This window comes from Eretmochelys imbricata, chromosome 8 (genome assembly GCF_965152235.1).
Source record: "Eretmochelys imbricata isolate rEreImb1 chromosome 8, rEreImb1.hap1, whole genome shotgun sequence".
In the NCBI taxonomy this organism is placed as follows: Eukaryota; Metazoa; Chordata; order Testudines; family Cheloniidae; genus Eretmochelys; species Eretmochelys imbricata.
Window position 1 is genome coordinate 101,450,801 of NC_135579.1, and position 21,915 is coordinate 101,472,715.

Consider the following 21,915-nt stretch of genomic DNA (forward strand, 5'->3'; position numbering starts at 1 on the left):
CAGTAGCTCAGCCAGAGGTTAGGGGTCTATTTCAGGAGTGGTTGGGCAAGGTTCTGTTGCCTGCAATGTGCAGGAGGTCAGACACTAGAGGATCATGATGGTCCCTTCTGGCCTTAAAGCCTCTGAGTCTAATGTCCCATAAAGAGCTGCTGTGCAAAGAGGGAGGGCCAGGTTAAAGTGGTGACAATGCCCAGCTAGGGAAAGAGCTGGAGTAAGTGCCAGGGAGGACGCTCAGAGGAGGTAGGGGAAAGCTCTGGGAGAGACCCTGATTAAGCAGGGAAGACACCAAGAGAGACCCAGAGGGGAACTTAAGAGGCTGGGTAGGAAGGGAAAACTCCAAGACAGCTAAAGGAGTAGAGCTAACTGTTCAATTCAGGGCCCTGGGCCAGAACCCAGAGTGGGACTGGGTTCCGTTCCCCGACTGGCCCCAAAGAAGGGGGAGTACAAGCCCGCTGCAAAGCTTATCAAGCCCAGCAGGGGGCTCCAGGCTAAGCCCTAAGACAAGCTGAGGAATAGCTCCAGAGATGGTGGAAGGATTTTGTCTGCGTTAGGGTCATTTGGGGACTTTCAGTTTGGATGGTTGTGACCCCAGAAGGGGTGGACTTAAAATGGTAACCTGGCCAGAGGGCTGAGTCACTGAAAGAGAAACCTGAGCAACCATTGGCAGGGGAGCAAGCGATCTGCTATGCCAGGCCTGGCCACAAGGGGACACCTAGTGGAGAGTGGTTTCGTTTACAGGTTCGCAAAAGCTTTTTCTGGAGGAGAGTTTTCAAAATCACCTAAGAGATTTAAGAGCATAAGTCCCATTGCCTTTTAGTGAGATTTGGGCTCCTAAATCCCTAAGTATCTTGAAAATCTCCTTGTGTGGAAAGGTTTCAGATTAGCAGCCCTGTTAGTCTGTATTCGCAAAAAGAAAAGGAGTACGAGTGGCACCTTAGAGACTAACCAATTTATTTGAGCATAAGCTTTTGTGAGCTACAGCTCACTTCATCAGATGCATTCAGTGGAAAATACAGTGAGGAGATTTATATACACACAGAACATGAAAAAATGAGTGTTATCATACACGTTGTAAGGAGAGTGATCACTTAAGATGAGCTATTACCAGCAGGAGAGCAGGGGCGGGGCCAGGGAAAGAAAACCTTTTGTAGTGATAATCAAGGTAGGCCATTGCCAGCAGTTAACAGGAACGTCTAAGGAGCGGTGGGCGGGGGGGAGAATAAACATGGGGAAATAGTTTTACTTTGTGTAATGACACATCCACTCCCAGTCTCTATTCAAGCCTAAATTAATTGTATCCAGTTTTCAGAGTAACAGCCGTGTTAGTCTGTATTCGCAAAAAGAAAAGTCAAATAAATTGGTTAGTCTCTAAGGTGCCACAAGTACTCCTTTTCTTTTTGTATCCAGTTTGCAAATTAATTCCAATTCAGCAGTTTCTTGCTGGAGTCTGTTTCTGAAGTCTTTTTGTTGTAATATTGTGACCTTTATGTCTGTAACCGAGTGACCAGAGAGATTGAAGTGTTCTCCGACTGGTTTATGAATGTTATAATTCTTGATGTCTGATTTGTGTCCATTTATTCTTTTACATAGAGACTGTCCAGTTTGACCAAAGTACATGGCAGAGGGGCATTGCTGGCACATGATGGCATATATCACATTGGTAGATGTGCAGGTGAACGAGCCTCTGATAGTGTGGCTGATGTGATTAGGCCCTGTGATGGTGTCCTCTGAATAGATATGTGGACACAGTTGGCAACGGGCTTTGTTGCAAGGGCAAGATTTTCAAAAACAAGATTCTTAAGTTAGATTCCATGATTCATATAAGGAAGCCCTTCTAGCAAAGGTGGGAGATTTCTGGCTGCTCTCTTGTTTGAGTTCTCAGCGTTGCCTATCAAATATACCAGCTGCCTGTCAAGATGGCAGTTGTTATACGAAGCACACTTCCACTAGCACTGTGGAATTGATTTTAGCTGACAGCTCTGTCAAGGGTTAGGGGCTGGAGCTTTGTGTATCTGAAACCTGAGTGGTCTTGCCTCTATCTCCTGGACAGCAATGGAGGAACTGGAGAAACCTTGGGGTCCTAGTGTCCCCTCTCAGCCCAATGGGGTCAACATCCAGGATGGAAGGAGCAGCTCAAGTAGAGGGAAGGGGCCCATTGTTGGCTTCTACATCTTGAGTTAAAGGACTAAGGGCCAGATTTTTAAAATTATTTAGGCTCTGGGAGTTAGACATCTAAGTGCCTTTAAAAATCTGGACTTAAGTCCCCGAGCTGACAGATGTTGCCGAATCATGTCCTGTGTGGACTGAGAAAGTGTAGCAACCATTGAACAGTGGTAAATGTTGAGTTCAGATCCCCCATGCTACTATCGCTTGAGCTACAAGAGAATCTCCCTCATTGGGTAACAGTATAGGGCCTGGGATACTGAGTTAATTCCGTCCAACCATGACAGCGATGCCAGTTTATTGCAACAATTTACTTTAAGAGAACCCTGTGAAACATAGAGGTCTGACTGGAAATCAGAGAGAAAATTTCACCTGAAAAGCCCTTCACCACCAAACAAACGTTGTTTTCGGGGTTACGTAAACAGATTAGCAGAGGCAATGCTGTGCACTGTTGAAAGGGAAATCTGAGCTAAGAGGTTTCCAGACTGTCCTGGCTTTGTACTACAGTACGACAGCTCAGCAGGGTGACTGCTAGAAACTAAGCCGAACGCCAGCCATACTTTCAGTGCTCGGCCGTGGTATTCGGGAGTGACGTCACACAGATTTTCAGCAGCTAAGTAGTGCCATGAATGAGATGCCAAGACACCTGCTCACACAACTGGCGCTTGGATAAAGCATTTTCAACCAAACGTCTGCTAAAAAACACACGCACTACAAGGAGGATGCTTCCGAAATGACATCATTGGCTCCGGGGAAGGACACCACAAGTGGTTTTCATTTGCCCAATGTTTCGTTTATTGCGGTATGGGGAAGAAAGCTGAACTTGCTTGCTTCCATCTCCGAGCAGAGATAATGAGATGTTGTTTTGGTTCAAAAACACATCACGAGCCGCGTGTCTTTCGTTCTCGTCAAACAGCTTCGGTGAAGTTTCCACCGTCCCCTCTCATCTCCTGTCTGATTACATTTTTTTCCTCAGCGAATGCAAGCTTCAGAGTGCACACAGGTCCCTGGATGATGATGGTGTGAACCCAGAGTAGGATGACCAGATAGCAAGTGTGAAAAATTGGGACAAGGGTGGGGGGGTAATAGGCACCCATATAAGAAAAAGCCCCAAATATCGGGACTGTCCCTATAAAATCAGGACATCTGGTCACCCTAACCCAGAGTGGCATCAGTGACTGCTCCTGATCCTCCCCTGAATCTTGGCAGCTTTGCACTGCTTTACCAGCACAAAGCTGCCCCATGGCAGGCCTATCCAGTACAAGAATATTATCTCATGACGCAGCCATCATAGTGGCTCCAACCACCCTCTTCCACCCAGCAGTCTGCAGCTGAGGGTGTGAGCAGGGGAAATAGGATAGGACTCCAGTGATCCCTGGCTGCTGTTGCTGACCAGCTCGAGTTACAGCAGCTCTGTGGTGGTCAGCCTGATGCTCAGCTGGTCCTAGAATCAGGGGATTGGCTTAGAGCCACCTTTGCACTGCCTCCCTTCACCTGGCTCTGAGCTGTTCTTGGCGCCCCTTGGCAGGAGTGATGTGAATGTAAAACTGGTCGGAGTGAGAAGAGGATCCGTGCCAATGATGAGGAAAAGCATTTTTTGCTTGCAAAAAAGTGAAGCAGAGCCCGGTGAGTTGCTAAAATATGGTGCAACACTAAGCTACTGGCACCGATGTTAACCAGCACCTCAGAGGTGTCTCAAAAATACCCGCTTCTTGAAAGCGTCTGACCTGCTTCTGGTGAAAAGCCAAACAGCATATGTAAGGGACTAATCCTTTTAGGCTCTGAGTCCCTCTGGCAAGGTGCTGGGCACTCTCAACTCCCAGTCAGGTCACTGAAGTCAGTGGGAATTGAGAGAGCTCCTGAAAGCCACCTTAGGACCTTACAGCATCAGGCCTTCAGTCAAAAGCACCATGACAGAGTGCTATCCTCTACCAATCTTAGTCAAGATAGAGCTTTGCCATTAACATCAATGGAAGCAAGATCAGGGCCATGTTACCAGAGCTTGGTTAATGGTGTATGTTGTAAGCAAGTGTGAAGCAGCGTACTACCCCTTTAAGGGCCAGGCGGTGGTTGGCAGCCCGGGTATAATCAAGGAAGACCTGCCCTGCCCTGGGACTGGGCTATTTAAACAGGAACAGGCAGCTGAGTAGGAGGAGCGGGGCATAGAAGCTGTGAAGGCTTCAGAGGGTGGTGTTTTTTCTCTTTGGCTCCAGGAGACTAGTGTGACCTGACTTTGCGACTTTGTTTAGTGGAGCTGAAGTTTGGGAATTCTGCACCAGGGTCCTAATTAGCTGCTTATTGTAATTGCTTCTGTCCTGAAACCTTATTAGAAGAGGACGTGCTATTTTGTTAGTGTGTGTTGGCTCCTCCTTGTCCCAGGCTGTTAAAGCAAACCCAAAACTACCCCAATTGTGGGAAATTAAAGGAGGACCACCCCAGGTTGCAAAGGGGCACATGGGGACGCCACATGACTTTACAGAAGGGGTTCCCAAACTTTTCGCTGGCACTACCCAATTTGAATGAAGTATTTCCTGCCAGGACCCCAGACAGCAAAGAGCAAAATCGCATCCTCCGCACAGCGTGACCGTCCATGCACTGTGTGTGCAATGTCATGCTGCATGCTGCATTTGCTCTACAAAATGGCCTCCTCTCCACAGTGTGACCTTAGATGTACAGTGCATGCGAGGTCATGCTCTGCGGAGGAGGTCATTTTGTAGAGCAAAACGGCGTCCGCCGTGCATTGTGACCTCACAGGCACATTACATGCGAGGTCACACTGTGCAGAGTAAAATCCTCCATACACAAGGGATCGCCTCAGCCCCCTCTGTTGATGGTATGACTCCATTTGGGATGGCGACCCCCCCCCCCCCACACGAGTTTGGGAGCCTCTGCTTCGCAGCAAAGTTATAAAATCTGATTTAATCACGATGGTTAAAAATTAGTCTTCCATTGCCAATAGCTCTGACCATGACCTAAAATGTTTGCCAGCCACTCAAGTTGTGTATTAAGCTCTATTCAGGTAGATTTGTATTTCTAATTAAAGAGGAGAATAAAGCAGGTATTTTTTTTTCTCAAGGACCGGGCAAAAATGAATATGCTTTCTCTTCCAGGAATTTTAATGAAGAATGGATTATTTTCTTTCAGAAAGATGTTTGTGTGTTGTCTGACTGCACTGTGCAATTTAGGGAGTTTGTGTTAATACAGAAAGGGAGCCTGTGCAGTATATAGTATTTAAAATCAGTAAGCTTTAGGTTTGATAAAATAGCCTTGGCCCTTAAGGCCAAGGGAGTTTAGATCAGGGGTTCCCAACCTGTGATATCTGCGCTACTGTTGGTCCATGAGCTTGAAGTTCCAGCCGTTCACCTGCAACAGTTTTTAAAGATGGTGATAGGTGAACGAATGGCGTTTGACAGCTGCTGGCTTAGACAACATACTGCTAGGCTGCGCACTGTGATTTAAAGTGGAGTTGCCTGCGGACAGTTTGAAGGGTCATCTTCTTACACTTGTCTAGGATGTTTGATAACTGTCTTGTTATTGATAACTTGTCTTGTTCTTTTCTGAGTCTCTCAGGTCCAGCGATAAAAAGATGTAGATGGGTTTCAGCAACATTTCTGAAGGGAGTCACTTAATCCCTATTTTTAGCTCAGCAGATAGGCTGTTTCACTGTGTAAGTCTTTCCCCCTATGGGCTGGAAAAGTGGATTTAGCGTAACTCAGATGTCAGGATCTTCTGACAGGGATCTGATTCCACCCTGCTGCCTACCATATAATCTTAGTGGTCCCTGTCTCTCTTCTTCCGGAACCGAAAGCTGCTCATCTTTCATCCCATGTGTTTGAAGAGCTGGGTTCAGCAAGGTACTTAAACGGAAATTGCTACATTGGATCAGATTTGCGATCCATCTAGCACAGTGATACTCAGATCTCAGTGGTTCAGGAGCCAAATTAGCGCTCAACATAACCCAGAAGAGCCTCAGGAGTGTGAATTAAACAGTATGATGGGGAAATATTTAGGTATAGAGAAAAGGAGTACTAGTGACACCTTAGAGACTAACCATTTTATTTAAGCATAAGCTTTCGTGAGCTACAGCTCACTTCATTGGATGTATAGGTATAGGTTATTGTCACAGCTAAATGACTGACAAAGTTTTATTACAATTGGTTAATAACATAGTACTGATGGGTTAATAACTTAGACTGGTTAATAATGAAATCACACTGTGATTTAGTATCATGTGCTGCAAAGAGCCTCAGGAGACACATTAAAGAGCCACTTGTGGCTCCTGAGCCTCAGTCTGAGTGTCACTGATCTAGTGTCTTGTCTCCAACAGTGGCACGTGCCAGAAACATCTGGCCGCTGTAGGCAGATGTGGAATTATCTGCCCTCAACCTAATCTTGAAGTCAATGGGATGACTCCTGTGCTTCAAATTAGTCACGTGCTTCAGCACCTTGCCGAATCAGGGCCCAAAACTGGAGTTTCTTTTTCGAATGGGAAGGTAAATTTATGCCCCTGCAGATGTTTCTCTCTCAAGAGTACCCATCAGAGTATTAAAGCAAACAGCTCACAAACCAGGAAACTGGGCAACAGACCTAGAGATGGTCCTGGGTCCACTAACACACACAGCAGTAGCTTGGAGAAATGGGCTTCCTTTACGCAGCATGCAATGGTGGAAAGGGCAGACAGCTGAGTCCCAAACCTGCCTTACATGCCACTGACTTTCCAGAGGTAGCCTGGCTACCACTATGTACTTGGAGTACAGAGCAAGGAAGTCAGTGGAATTATACTGGTATAAAATTGGAGCGAAAGAGAGGAGACTCTTGCTTAGTATTTTTAGATTGTCGTTAGCACTTAGGGAGAGAAAGGGGTTAGTTGGATACGTGTCCTGCTCTCAGTTCTCTAAGATTCAAGATCATAATCATTAAAACAAAATAATGGCACTTTGGTCACCATTTCTAGTTCCTCAGAAATGCCTAACCTAGTATCAAAATGCCATGAAATTAGAGATGGAACAGAACCAAACTCGCAACCCAGAACTTTAACTCTAGATCTGGGGGACCTCAGTTTGGCAGATTGGGCCACTGTGAGTGTGCATTATATGACTTTTAAAACATAGTGAACTATGTGCTATGAATGGTATTGTCCAGCATCAGAAAAATTCTGCTATCTAATATGACTTCATCCTCACTAATACTGAAAGTTAGTGCTCTGAGAGCTCATAGGGGGAGGAAGTAGTGATTGCTTAACCCGACAATAAATTCACCATTCTTCTTTATTAAAGTAATACATGTGAGTATTCAAAACTCATGTTAAAAGGAAAAAAGTTGTATATTCTCTGTTGCTACTAATCTTTTTCAAGCCGTAGCAGAGCAAAATGGATCGGATAAAGTTTGAGAGGAATGTTCTTGTTTAATAAAATGTAAAACTAGAATCTTCAACTTTAAACAACAATGTTCTCCAATCCTCCACATTCATAGAGAGCTCTGAGTGAAATAAATTTCCATCCCATGGGAAATTCTGATATTTCAGCATTTGGTTTTGTATTAAATCAGGACAAAAACCTGGAATATCACCATTGTTCATGGAATAAAATGTTCTGAAATTGTTTTAGAAATGATGAAATATTTCAGTTTGTCAGCTCAACTTTGAACTGTTTTCCCTTATGGTGGTGCATTGCCTCATGGGAGCTGTAGTTTGGGTCCGATGCTGCCAAGCTCCCACTATGGACTAGGCTCCCTGGCCGGATTATATCTCCCAAAATGCACATGCAGTCATGTGACTCCAATGATCCATCACACCACTCAGAGAAACTTTGTGGCATTGTCGATGTTCTCTAGCCAGGGAACCCAGCCCAGAGAAGAGAATGGGGGCATCAGACCTTTGAACTATAACTCCCATGAGGCGATACGACACTACAGGGGGCTGCAGTTTAATGTTCAAGAACTGACTTGACCAAACAGTTCAAGTCAGTTCAACAAACCAAAATATTTCAATTCAGGTCAGATTGGAGAAATATTTCTTGTTGGTTTTCCCCCCAGAAAATGAAAACAATTTCGCAAAGTTGGTATTTTCCGGCAGAAAATCTTGATGTTGTGGAAACTTGCATTTTCTGTCAGAGTGACACAGGTGGGAAAACTCCAGGACAGCTGTAACAGTCAAAGCGGTGTGCTTGTCCTGCATGGATGTTGGGGGTAGGATTTGGAGAGCCTGCGACGGGGTTCCGTACCCCCTTTGCATGCTCTGGTATGGCCTCTTGTTCTCAACAAGGTTTTGGGGGTGGGAACAGGACATTGGAAAAGCAGGACAACCATGTGGCTCCAACACCTCCATCACTTATCACACAGAGCTGATATCCTGAGGCCTTAGTATCGGGCGTGCTCAGTCTCCACTACAATTCAAAATTATACTAGGAGCCAGATCTTCATTTGCACTGAGGCCACAGCTCTGCACAGGCACGGACCTTCCCTTTTCAGGGTGGGTGCTCCACCCTCGCTCCGTCCCGAACCCCCCCTCTCCGCCTCTTCCCCCCAGCACCTCCCGCCTGCCGCCAAACAGCTGATAGGTGGAGCCCGCTGAGCAGCTGATTGGCTGGGTCGGCCAAGCGGCTGATTGGCAGGTGGATGGTGGGTGCTGAGCACCCACTTTTTTTTTTTCCATAGGTGCTCCAGCCCCGGAGTCACCCATGGAGTATGCAGCTCTGACAGTGTAAGAGGGCCTTAAGAGAGGTGTGTATTTCAGTAACAACTTCCAGAGCAGTGTAAAGGGGCCTTATGTGAAAATTCAGACCTAGCAGTACAAAAGTCCTAGGAAATCACTAAATACTGTGTAGGCCTTATTCTCATTTACACCACAACTAGAGGTGGGGGGAAATTTTATGACCAAAACTTTTTTCAGCAAAAAATGCAATTTGAGTAATTCACAAGTTCATGTTGGTTTTTGCCAAAGTGTTTGTTTTTGTTGGGGGGGGAGAGGAAATCCAACAATCTCAGAATGTTTTGATTTGACATTCTTGTGCTCATCTACTTGTCCTGATGCTTCTTTAACACAATCGTCAGCTAATTTTTAATCGCAGAATCTTTATGGTGGCCACAGAGCAGAGCAGGAGGAAAAATTGGGAAAGTCCCAATGCCTCTGTCGCATGCAGGCAGAAGATGAAGGACACGTGTAAGTGAGCAAAGAATTCTTGACTTGACAAACATTCCCAAACTGGAATTTATGAGAATCCAGATACAATAAAATGATATTAGCTAGAATTTGGCTGTACTCTGCGCAGCAGTGGAATGATGGCATGGAGACAAAGCTGCCACATCACACATTCCTTGCTTTTACCACAGCTTCCCTATGGAGGAAATGAAATCTTTCATCTTGTTGGTTAATCTGTAAAATAAAGAAACTGAGAGAAAATCACTAGATTTGGAAGGACTAGGGAGAATATGACAGCTTTGCAAATCAGGAGTTTCCTTCACCCAAGCTAAAAAGAAGAGATGCATATAGCAAATTGGCAAGCTGTGTTTTAAAAGGTTCTCTGTGCATCTTAGGGAATATAAATACTTCAGTAAAATAAGGGAAAACTGGCCTTAGATTTTGGTTGTGTTGAAGCTTAAAGTGTGTTTGTGTCCAGAACAATGTGTAAAAGTGTCATCTGGCTGAACATACCTGCTTCCATTCTTAAATCAATAGCAATTGCATAGGCCAGGATGAATTTTCCTGTCTGCGTCTCTGAGTCCTATTTTCTCACTTACAAGCAAAACCAGGACAAAACTCCTGGCTCCATTGAAATCAATGGAGGTTTTGCCATTGTCTTTAACAGGGCTAGGATGTCACCTGTGGTTTCTATTACTGTTAACACTGAGGAATTCAAAGCAGCGCTGGGACAGTGAGGGTAGTCTACTCTGCCTTGATACTTCCTTAACACAATTGTTGGCTAATTTCTAACTTCAGAATCTTTTCTGGTGCTGGCAATGTGGCAGGCAGAAAGAAACCAACTGGATTTTCAGGTCTCGGGTTGAGTTAGTAGCACCATCAGTTAGAAAAGAAGCAAAGCAAACAAATCAGATCTGGAATCATTGAGAATGGTTGTATGTGGAACACCAAGATGTTACTTGTACAGACCCACTTTTCTGTCTACAGCTGTGCTAGGTGTTTAGTACGGCCTGATAATGATTTAAAAATCAAAGGTGAATAGCAACAAGCAAAGAGCCCAGAGAATAGGAGTGAGAACTGCAGAAGCACAGCAATGAAGCAGATTAATCTCACCTGAAATATCAGCATGGCAATTTTTGATCAACCCTTGTACAAAATTGAGAGCAGTAAAGCTACCAGGAACAAAGTGAAAAGGAGTACTTGTGGCACCTTAGAGACTAACCAAGTGACACTGGGACCTCTGTCTTTGTCTAGTTTTACAGAACGAAAAAGACTAATTCTTCCCAGAAGAATCAAGCACAGAAGAATCAATGTTTCTTATATCCTGGGAGCTAAACTACAAAGAGAATGTAATCATATGTTTCCACCTTCTATCACCTTGATTTCATGATTCCTCAGGCCTTCGTTTACAGAATCATTGTATAAGGTCAGGTCATGCTCTTGGTGTGGAAAACTCATCCATGGTCCAAGAAAATCCATGAGTTTCAATTTTCAGAAATTCCTGCAGATCATCCCACAGGGAGAAGCAGGTTTGGGAAAGGTGGGCGCTTCCAACCTGGAGGTGTGTCAAGAGCCTCATGGAAATCCCATGAGACATGTGCGGAACATTTGTGTGTAGGTGTGGAATTTTTTGACTGTTCTTAGGGAAAATACCTCATGGTCTCAGAAAATGAAAACTTATCCTTGTTTTCTTCTCTGTCTCTAAAAATAACCTTGAAAAATTGCCTGGTTAATAATGGTGAAAGAAAGAAAAAAATCTACAAGGGGGGGTTACTTATTACATAGATGGCTCTGCTAATGCTAGTGAAGGAAGCTAAGAACTGAGAGAAAGCAGAATAATAGGAAAAGAACCCGTCCAACAGTCAGTGAATCTAATGGTAGACTCACTCCACTTGTAATCTAATTGCAGCCCAGTTCTTTTTAAAAATAAATTGTTTATAAAATCAGAAAATAAAGAAATGTGCAAACCCTTCATGCAGGGCCAAAGCCTATTGAAATCAGCAGGACGACTCCCATTGATTGACATGAGTGTTACCATGGTTTGACAAAATAGCTTACAAATGTTCATATAATATAGTTGGATTAATTTTCCATATTCTGTTAGACTACATTTTTTGTTTACATTTCTGGTTAAATATGTTTGGGATAATAACCAGATCTGGAAAAAAAACCCATGATCTCTAGAATTTATTACATCAATTTCAAAATAGTTTCACTCTTATGCTATTAAAACATGCTGAACTAGCTTGTTGTTGTTGTATCCAATTTTTAAGGATTTTTTTTTTGCTTGAATGGTCTCCTGATTATATTTCCACTTCTAAGTGAGAGCCGTGACAAATACTTGAGTTTATGGCCATTTTTCCACGAGATGTATTTCCACCTCAGATTCCCGGTATTTTATTTTCTAGCTTTGTCATTCCTGGAGCCATTTTCCACTGGTCTTTGAAGGGGCACATGTCACAGATCTAACTCTGCAAAGCACACACTGATCTACTAGGTCTTAGTGAGACGATTACTGATACAACAGTAATGGAACAAATATTAACCAAATGTAATATACAGCTCTCACGACTCAGCTGGTCCCAGTACACCAGACACTAAAAATGAGAGTGGTTAGGTTTATGACCCTCTTTAGGTTACAAAATTTTGTAATTGCTCCACTATTTATTTATCCTCTTGTTGAAGAATGTTCCAGAATATCGAGTTTACAACCCATGGGTTGTGTAACAGTGGTGGAAGGAATTACGATTGAGAGTTTCAAAGCTACCAAAGGGATTTGGTTGCCCCATTAATTTTAACAGGGATAGGTCATCCAACTCTCTGAAAAGCGTTTCCAGAATTTCAGCCTACAAAGTTTCCTCTCTACCAGCTCCAATCTTCTAGGAATTCAGAACATTATGAGCTCTAGAAACAAGGGAGAAGGTGACACAATCTGGAAATGCTGGGTTCTGATGCTTCAATGCACCTTCAAGAAACCATTCATAGATTTCAAGGTGAAAAGGGACCATTATGATCATCTAGTTTGACCTCCTGCATAACACAGGCCAGAGAACTTCCCCATGCATAAGCTGCACTTTCAGATCTTCTCCTTGTAGAAATGAACATATATGGTAGTTTGTTTGGTGCGTACAGGTCAGGCATTAGATGAAGAGATTATTGTGGTGACCTTTTTGCAGATTGTTCAGAATACTGGAAACATTTTGGGAGATGTGGAAATAACCATCAATAGAAAAGTTCCACAGAAATGTCATGTAACTCTGCTATAGGGCAATGCTCAGTTTTAATGTATATGCATACGCTATCTCTCTTAGGTACTTAGTTGCATGGCACACTGTCTTATAGTAAGTGAGCTCCTCACAACGTTTAATGTATTCATCCTCACAACAGCCCTGGGAGGTAGAGCAATGCTATTATCCCCATTTCACAGATGGGGACCTGAGGCACAAGAGGGACTAAGTGACTTGCCCAAGATTCCACAGGAAGTCTGTGGTGCAGCAGGAAACTGAATCCAGGTCTCTCTCTAGTCTTAGGCTAGTGTCCTCACCACTGTATTTGACAACTTCATGCCTCATTAGGTACATTTGTGTCACTTCTTGGCATCCTGCCTTCACCCTGCTTGAGTCCATCTTCTCTGTCTAGACCTTTGCATCATACTTATCTCTGTGGTATCTCTTAATATAACTGTGCTTACCATGCTTAGTGGCTATATAAACAAACTGGTATGTTACTATTTTTATCCCTGTTACTATCACAGTAAGATGAGCATAAATACTCAGAGTGGCACACTGAGGATTTTGGGACTGATCCATAGCCCATTAGAGAGAAAAGGCTGGTGTGGTCATATCTTTTATTGGACCAACTTTGTAACTCTTCTCAGTCTACTTTGGAGCAATTTTGTATCTTTTGCCAACTTTGTCAGCTCCCTTTTTCCAGATCATTTATGAATATGTTAAATAGCACTGGTCCTAGGGTGACCAGATAGCAAGTGTGAAAAATCGGGACAGGGAGTGGGGCGTAATAGGCATCTGTATAAGAAAAAGACCCAAATAGTGGGACTATCCCTATAAAATCGGGACATCTGGTCACCCTAACTGGTCCCAGTACAGATCCTTGGGGGATACCACTATTTACCTCTATCCATTGTGAAGACTGACCATTTATTCCTCCCCTTGGTTTCCTATCTTTTGACCAGTTACTGATCCATGAGAGGACCTTCCCTCTTATCCCATGACTGCTTACTTTGCTTAAGAGCCTTTGTCGAGGGTGCTTGATGAAGGCTGTCTGAACTTCCAAGTACACTGAATCAACTGGATCACCCTTGTCCACATGCTTGTAGACATCCTCAAAGAATTCTTATAGATTAGTTAGGCATGATTTCCCTTTACAAAAGCTGTGTTGACTCTTCCCTAACATATTGTGTTCATCTATGTGTCTGACAATTCTGTTCTTTACTACAGTTTCAACCAGTTTTCCTAATAATGAATTTAGGCTTATCGTCCTGTAATTGCCAGGATCACCTCTGGAATCTTTTCTAAAAATTGGAGTTATATTAGCTATCCTCCCGTCATCCGGTACCGTATTTAATAGTTCTGCCATTTCATATTTGAAATGTTGTTAGACACTTATAATACCTCCTACCCTTCTGGGGGTAGCTTTGCTTTAACAGTGAGTACAGGGATCCCTATCTATCTCTTACAATCTTGCATGGGTTTGGGGAACGTAATAAATGTTTTTGAAGACTTTGAGATTCTTCAATGAAAGACCCCACAGAGGTGCAAAATATTTTTATTAATGTTCTCAACATGAGTCATGAAGCAGAATCTCATTGGGACAAGTTCTGATGCCCATATACTGAGTAATAGTTCACTCCGTGGAGTAAAGTGCTACTCAGCATGAGTAAAGGTGTCAGAATTTGGCTCATTGACATTTTGAAATGTCAAGAAATATCAGCTGTTTTTAGAATTCATAACAAACCTAGAGAATTTAGTGAGAAGCCTCTTGGTTAGGTGTAAGAGCATTATTGAGCTTTGAAGAGTCTCATTATTGTTGCCTTTGAATGTCAAAGTTACTGTGTCTTTATTAATAAGTCTTCTGTAAGCAACAATGAATGCCTAGTAGCAGTGAGAATCCAGATGAGTGACATTGGAAAGACTTTTAGGGGCAATGTGAGATAGTGGAAAGTGACTTTGACTGTTCAGAGTGCTGTCTTAATGGATTTAAGAACAAATTAGCTACTAATAGTAGTAGATATGAATCTTTTTTTGGACTAGAACAAAATGTTCCATAATGAAACATGTGGTTTCACTTTGAAGCACATTTTGTAAATTGTCACCAGTGAAGTTAAGAATTTTTTGTTACTCACTGGTTTCACTCAGGAGGCAAAACTTTTAACTGGGCTTTAACTGTTTCTGTCAGAAAAGGCACAGCTTCAGTGTAATACAAATAGTTTTGCAGGCCACATTGACTATGCGTTTCATGCCACTTTTTTCTCGCTGTACCCTTTGGACCACGCTTGGGATAGGTGAAGATTCGATCTCGCCCCAATTGAACCTTCGCTCAAATCTCAAATCTAACATGAACTTTTCTTTAAGTTAGGAAAAGTTTCCCTTTGGTTTTGTATTATTTGTGTGCCTTTGTTTTGGGTACCTTAGCATTTCCATGAGAGAGAGGCTGTTGTATTGTGTTTCTAACCTGACCATAAGCAAGAATTATTAAAACTCTAGCAAAACACAAAACAAAAACACACACAACAACAACTGACATTTCTCATAGCTGTTCCAGCCAAAGTGTACAGCTGCAAGAGGTGGAAGTAGTTCAGATGGCCATGGTGAAGGGACTCAGTTGACCTGGGTTCAAATCCCAGCACTAGGATAGACTTCTTATATGACCTTGGGCAAGTCACCTAACCTCTCTATGCCCTATGCATAAAATGGGGATAATAATAATTAATAATACTTGAACCTGGGTCTTCCACATCCCAGCCTGCAGTCCTAACTACTGGATCATCCTTCCTCAAACATAATAAGGTTCTCCCATTGCTAGTCCAAATTTGGCTGCCCAAATATAATTACTGTAAGAGTCAAGAAAATGGTTGTTTGCTACAAAATGCATTTTCTTCTAAAAGTGAAAGAAAGAAGGGAAATATCTTTCCACCCTGTATGCACCTTGACCTCAACAAAGGTAACCGCTTGTTAACAATAGTGTGATTTCCCACAGTGACGGAGAATCCGCCACAGCCTTTGGTAAGCTGTTCCGATGGTTAATTAGTCGCACTGTTAAAAATTTGCACATTATTTCCAGTCTGAATTTAGGGTTCAAAAAAGAACTAGATAAATTCATAGAGGACAGGTCCGTCAATGGCTATTGACAATGGGCAGGAATGGTGTCCCTAGCCCCGGTTTACCAGAAGCCGGGAATGGGTGACAGGGGATGGATCACTTGATGATTACCTGTTCTGTTCATTCCCTCTGGGGAACCTGGCATTGGCCACTGTCAGAAGACAGGATATTGGGCTAGATGGACCTTTCGTCTGAGCCAGTTTGGCCGTTTTTATGGTCTTATGTCTAGCTTCAACTTCCAGTCATTGGATCATGTTATACCTTTTTCTGCTAGATTGAAGAGCTTATTATTAAAGGTATCTTATATCATCAGGTATGGGAAGTACCACACTTGTGCCTGGCCACTGCATAGAGGTAAAAGTTAGACCTGTGAGGAAAAAGGTTTTTCCATCCCTTGAACATTTTTGAGATTTCAATTTTTTTCCTGTCCCAAACAGGAATGAAAAGTCAAAGTCTTGACTTTTTCTGTAAAATGAAAACCTGAGAGGTGGAGGGAAAGTTTGCAGGTCAGTTGAACTATTTCATTTAGATGATTTCAAAATCTTTTGTTTTGATTTTGACCTTTTTAATTTAATGTTGTACTCCAATCGTCTTTAAGGTTTTTAACCAAAAAGATGTTTTGAGCCAGAAATCTTTTCCTTTCTAAAATATTGAAATGAAATGCTTAGACGATTTCAAAACTTCTTTCCAAAAATTCTTCAATTGAAAACTGTGTCGAAACGGACACTTTCCCATGGAAAGTTTTTGTTTTGACAAATTGATGTTTTCTGAGGGGGAAAAAAACGTTTAATCAAAAAATTCCCAACCCGCTGTAGAAAAAGCCCTTCGCATCCTCATGTGCCTTCACAGTGGCTGGTATAGATCTTTCTATCAGGCTTTTGTTAGGATGGTCACCCATTAACATATTACATTTATATGTGTTTTGCAGCTCAAGGACAAAGAACACAAGCCCTTCTTCGGGAGGGTCCTCAGGAACAGCTGCATCTGCTGTCCATATTTTTGAGCCTGTACCAGTGTCTTCTCCCTCTTCGATTCCTCTTCAGTCAGATGAAGAAGACAGCCTTCCACCTCACCTCCTGCTACCAGATAGCATCAGCCAGCTGGAAGAGTTTGGCCGTCAGAAGAAATGGCATAAGAAGCAGCACAAACACCATCGCCAAAGGCAGTTCAATGATCTGTGGGTTCGAATAGAAGACAGGTGAGTCATTGCTATTACCCCAGCACCTTTTTCCTTCTCATTGTCTCAAGGCTTGACTGTTGACCCCCACTGATTGGCTGATGTAACAAAGTCATGAGTCATGAGGGGACTCTGGGGGTAAGGAGTTGGGACTGGAATGTGTGAGGATATATTTCAGGCATAGAGGGGGGAATATGGGAGTTGGGATGAAGGCTAAGCTGTTATAGATACATTGGATCCAAACTGGAAAGGAAAAGAGAGAGGTCGGCATGATGAGGTTTAAAATACAGGTTTATAAAGGCCAGCTAACAAACCAAAGGAAATGAAACAAACATTATTTGGAAGTGGCTACCTATCTTTCAATATAGCTGTTCATCTTAGGGTTACATACTGGTGCCCATCACAGAAGTATCTGACCGCCTTCCATCTAAAATTGATAGCAAAAGCATGGAGTCTCTGGTACTTCTCCCATGTTGGGGTGAAAACTGTGCTTTTCATTTGTGTATTTTGTAGGTTTTTTCGAACTATTTTATGTTGTGATTGGTTGATTTACCCATGTTACAGGTTTTATTTCCTATTTTGGGTGGGTGCATGGACAGGTGAGGGTGTCACTGTTCTGAGTGTGACCTATGCTGTGGTGGAAAGGCTCTTTGGAAGAGGGAGGTTTTGCAGTGTCTCTTAAAGATGGTCAGAGTCTGGATTCTCCTGGTCTTATCTGGAAGTTTGTTCCACAGATGGAGCCGCTTTGTCCCCAGCTCTCACGCACTCAGTCCTGGCTTCTGTGATCTGAGTTATCCCAGAGAAGGGCAACCTCTTTGTTTTCCATTTGAAGGGTTCCAAGTCCTCCAGTGTCCCAGGATTCCATAGGACCGCCTGTCCCAGCTCAACATCATGTGGGACAAAAGGATGTGTTAAAGGCTCAGATCTGGTTGGGGTATGGGTGTTAGCCACACTCCCTGAATTATCTATAAATTCAGGCTAATGAGCAGGATACCTGCTATGCTATGTAGCTATGAGTTCAAACAGCTGGATGGAATTGGCTATTCTTTTTTTTTTATTTATAATTACCATTGCTTCCAAAAATGATTTTGAAAAGGATGGTTCCCCAGCTTAGTGTTGCACTGATACTTTTACTACCCCTACAGGATCTCATCTGAATCTGAACCTTTTATTCCTTTCCCTTCGATGAGGACTGAGGAGATGGTAAAATGTCCGTTTTCTGGCTCACAGAGGCTATGATGAGCAAGACTTTGCATGACATTTGCTTTGCAGCAGTGTTTCTAAGGAGGCATATGGGGGGTTGGGTAGGAGACCAAAGATCTAAAATGAAGAAGGGGGAAAATAAATCTGCTTTAGTGCTTTCAAATGATTTTTTTGTTTGGGGGTTTGTTTGTTTTTTTGGTGCTGTTACAATTCTAAAGCAACTTCCATTTTAAAAAAAAATTACAAACTGTTAATCCAAAATCAGAGGCTCATGGGAAGCTTTGGTTTCCCAATAAAATGGATGTGGTATTGAACTTTACAAACCAGCTGCTGCATATTGTGCTTTTGGCAGTTCTGTTTCATCGGCATCAACTGCACGCTGGGGCTAACGCGATGCATTGCACAGGGTGTTATTTTTTAAATGGTTCCATTCCCATTGGCCATAGTAGAACATAAGACTGTGTAAGTTATTAGAGTTTGTAGTCTGATTATTCCCTGAACGGGTGCGATAGAATAATTCTGCGGCCAGCTTGGCTCCTGGGCATTTCTTAAGAGAAGATAAATTCAATGGGTTAGATCCACAGCTGAGCTAGGCTGATTTTACACCATCTTGGGCTCTGGCCCAGTATACCAAGAATGTTCTCCCAGTTCACGGCTGTTTCCTAGCTTCCCTATTATTGGGTTAAGTTATATACTGGAAACTTGGTAAGAGGGAAAGGTGCACAAACCTGGGGTAAGTTGGGGTGGGAGGGGAACCTGTGTCATTTTTATTTCAGGAGAAAACCATGTAAAACTCAGTCGGCTTCCATCCAAAGCCTTCAAACTTCAATATTTTCAGTTGAGTTTCAAAGCCAAATGTGTGAGTGGCGGAGCACACATGCAAATTTAAACCAGATTAAAGGTTCTTGTCTGAACCCCACTGAACTATGAAATCACTGTTTCAGAGCTCTTTTCCAAAGCTTTATTGACCATGGATTAGAGGACTTTATGAGCCATGAATTGCAGGGCTTTTATGGACTGTGGATTAAAAGTCCATCTCCTACACATCCTTGGAAATTTTAGGGTGTTTTTTTAAGCTTCCAATACAGAAACAAAGGAAATGAACAAATGAGAACAATGTTAAAGGAACATCAAAGGTCTGAATTCAACCTATAAAAGCCAGGAAATCCATAATTAATGGTTCCACTCAGGCCTTAACTCATACAGTATTTCTAGTCTGCTCTGGGGTTATAGCCACCATCTGAAGTAGTCTAACAAAGAGGAATCATCATTTAACATCATACATTATTATTATTTTATTTTAGACATTCTCTCTCTCCTTTTATTCTATCCTGAGAGCTGGGACTAGCTGTCACACACAAACTGATATTCTCTAGATTTGTATAACATCAGGGTGTTCTGGTAGAAAGCAGGGGTGAAAGTAACTGAAAGGACTTACCGGTACTCTGGAGTCCTGAGCACGGGGTGGCCTCAACCGCAAGAGGCATTGCCTGAACCAGAGGAGGCGAAGCCTTTCAAGATTTAAAGGCCCTGGGGCTCCAGCTGGGAGCCCCAGGGCTTTTAAATCACCCCAGAGCTACCAGCTGCAGAGGCGGCTGGGAGCCCCCGGGTGCAGGGGCAAATTAAAGGGGGGAGGGATAGCTCAGTGGTCTGAGCATTGGCCTGCTAAACCCAGGGTTGTGAGTTCAATCCTTGAGGGGGCCATTTGGGATCTGGGGCAAATATTGGGGATTGGTCCTGCTTTGAGCAGGGGGTTGGACTAGATGACCTCCTGAGGTCCCCTCCAACCCTGATATTCTGTGATTCTGTGAAAGGGCACAGGGCTCCAGCCGCCGCAGAGCTCCAGGCCCTTCAAATCACCGCAGATGCCCTGCCGCTGCTACCCCGGGGCGGCAGGGCTCTGGTGGTGATGTAAAGGACCCGGAGCTCCGGCCGCTGCACCCGAGCCCTGCTGCCTGAGCTCCGGTGGCGTTTCAGGGCTTGGACAGCACTTTAAAGGGCCTGAGACTCCCCGCAGCAGCCGGCGCTCCGGGCCCTTTAAATCTCTGCCCAAGCCCGGCTGCCGGGGAGTCTTTAAAGCACTTTAAAGTCTTTAAAGCACTTTAAAGCCTCAGGCCCTTTAAAGCACTTGCCCGAGCCCCGCAGCTGGAGCTCCAGGGGTGATTTAAAGGGCCAGGGGCTCCCCGCAGCGGTTGGAGCCCTGGGCCCTTTAAATCATCCCCGGGGAAGCCGGTCCAGTCTGGCACGGCATACTGGCTCTTGCCGGTACGCCGTACCTGACCGTACCGGCTTACTTTCACCTCCGGTAGAAGGTTTCTAGATCTGGAATTCACCTCCCACTGTTGCTCTGACAAAGCCAAGATTCGTTACAAAGCTGAACTATGTCATATGTGGGGGTTGAAAAATACAATTTTATTTCAACAATTTTTTTTTTCAAATGTAACAATTTCATTCAAAAATGTGCAATGGCCAATTTTGATTATTTTTTTAAACAAAAAAAAAAACTTAAACAAAATTAAAATGTCCCTTTCTCATGGCAATGTTGGTTGTCAAAAATGAAACGAGAATTGTAATTAGAAATGAAACCAAATGGTTTCATTTCCATTTTCAGAAATCTTCATTTTGTTTCAAATTTGTTTCTTTGCACGAAACATTTTGATTTCCACAAAACTAAATGTTGAGCAGTTCAGCTAGCTTAGCTGGGATTTTGGGGGGAAGGTGGGAGAGTCTGGGGATGGGGGGCATGGATGGATTGCACTGAGAGGGTAGGGTGACCAGACAGCAAGTGTGAAAAATCGGGACGGGGTGCGGGGGTGGGGAGGAGTAATAGGAGCCTATATAAGAAAAAGACTCAATAATCAGGACTGTCCCTATAAATTCGGGACATCCGGTCACCCTATGAGAGGGTCACTGCTTCAATTGGATGGGGAAAGTTTTACTGTTTCCATTGAAACCATCAACTCAGTTTCCTCTTCTAATATGAATAGTTAATTACTGATTATATGCTTGGGGCAATTAAAATACCGTAGGCATTTGAATGCAAACAGACAAGGTCCTTGCCCTTAAGGGTTTAGACTCTAAAACCATAAGCAAAAAATACTACAAGACCTAGAGAATATATACACCATCGGTTGTTGACATTGTCATTTGAGCACTTCATAGAATAGAAGGGTCTTTAGAAAAGTTCCTTACAGGTAGAGAGGTGGGGAGGTTGGTGAATGGAGGACTATTTCAGGAGCTGAGATAATTTGGAATAAGGCAGAGAGTCTGGAGGAAGTGAAAGGGACAAATGAAATGGTGAGAAGGAAGGACTGGGTAGAGCAGAATGAGAGGGAGGGGCAAATCAGGGATTAACAGCCTTGCTGAGCCTTGAGCAAGAGCTGTTAATGGGGTGGAGTTATGGAGTGCATTGAAGGTGAGTAGAAGATTCAGCTTCATGCAGAATGAAAAATGGGAGCAAATGTAGAAAATTTCAAGGAGCGGGGAGGAGACTTGGTCAGAGAAAGGAAAGGACTAAGAGTGTCTAATGTAGCCATGGAACTGCAGGTCTGTTATTGCCTGAAAATGAAATAAAATCCCACTGTGAATGGGAATGGCATTTCCTTGATAGCCCATTGGTGAATGTTCAACCCCAGATGAATGCAGTAACATTACAAACATCCATTTCTTTTCAAAGTGACAGCTATTTCAGACTAAAAACTTTAAGCCAGTGATGAATGAAGAGTGACAATGTGCAATAAACTCCCCTAATCATGCCCATATATAGTGAACCTTATCAGTTGGGCTGGAATTTAAGCCAGTTAGTCTGTTATCCTTTCCTTGAAGACAATGTAGTGATGGAAAACAGAATGCTGTCAATTTGTACAAATTTTTAATTCTGCTTAATTGCACCTGAA

General features: G+C 43.2%; 1 protein-coding gene across 1 annotated transcript in view; it reads left to right on the plus strand.

Annotated features, from left to right (window-relative positions):
* TRABD2B (TraB domain containing 2B) overlaps positions 1-21,915 on the plus strand; it is a 409,581-nt gene that overhangs the window by 365,563 nt on the left and 22,103 nt on the right. Inside the window, exon 6 of the mRNA XM_077825080.1 lies at positions 16,568-16,837. Coding sequence (XP_077681206.1) covers positions 16,568-16,837 — 270 coding nt within the window. The remainder of the gene's footprint in view (positions 1-16,567; positions 16,838-21,915) is intronic.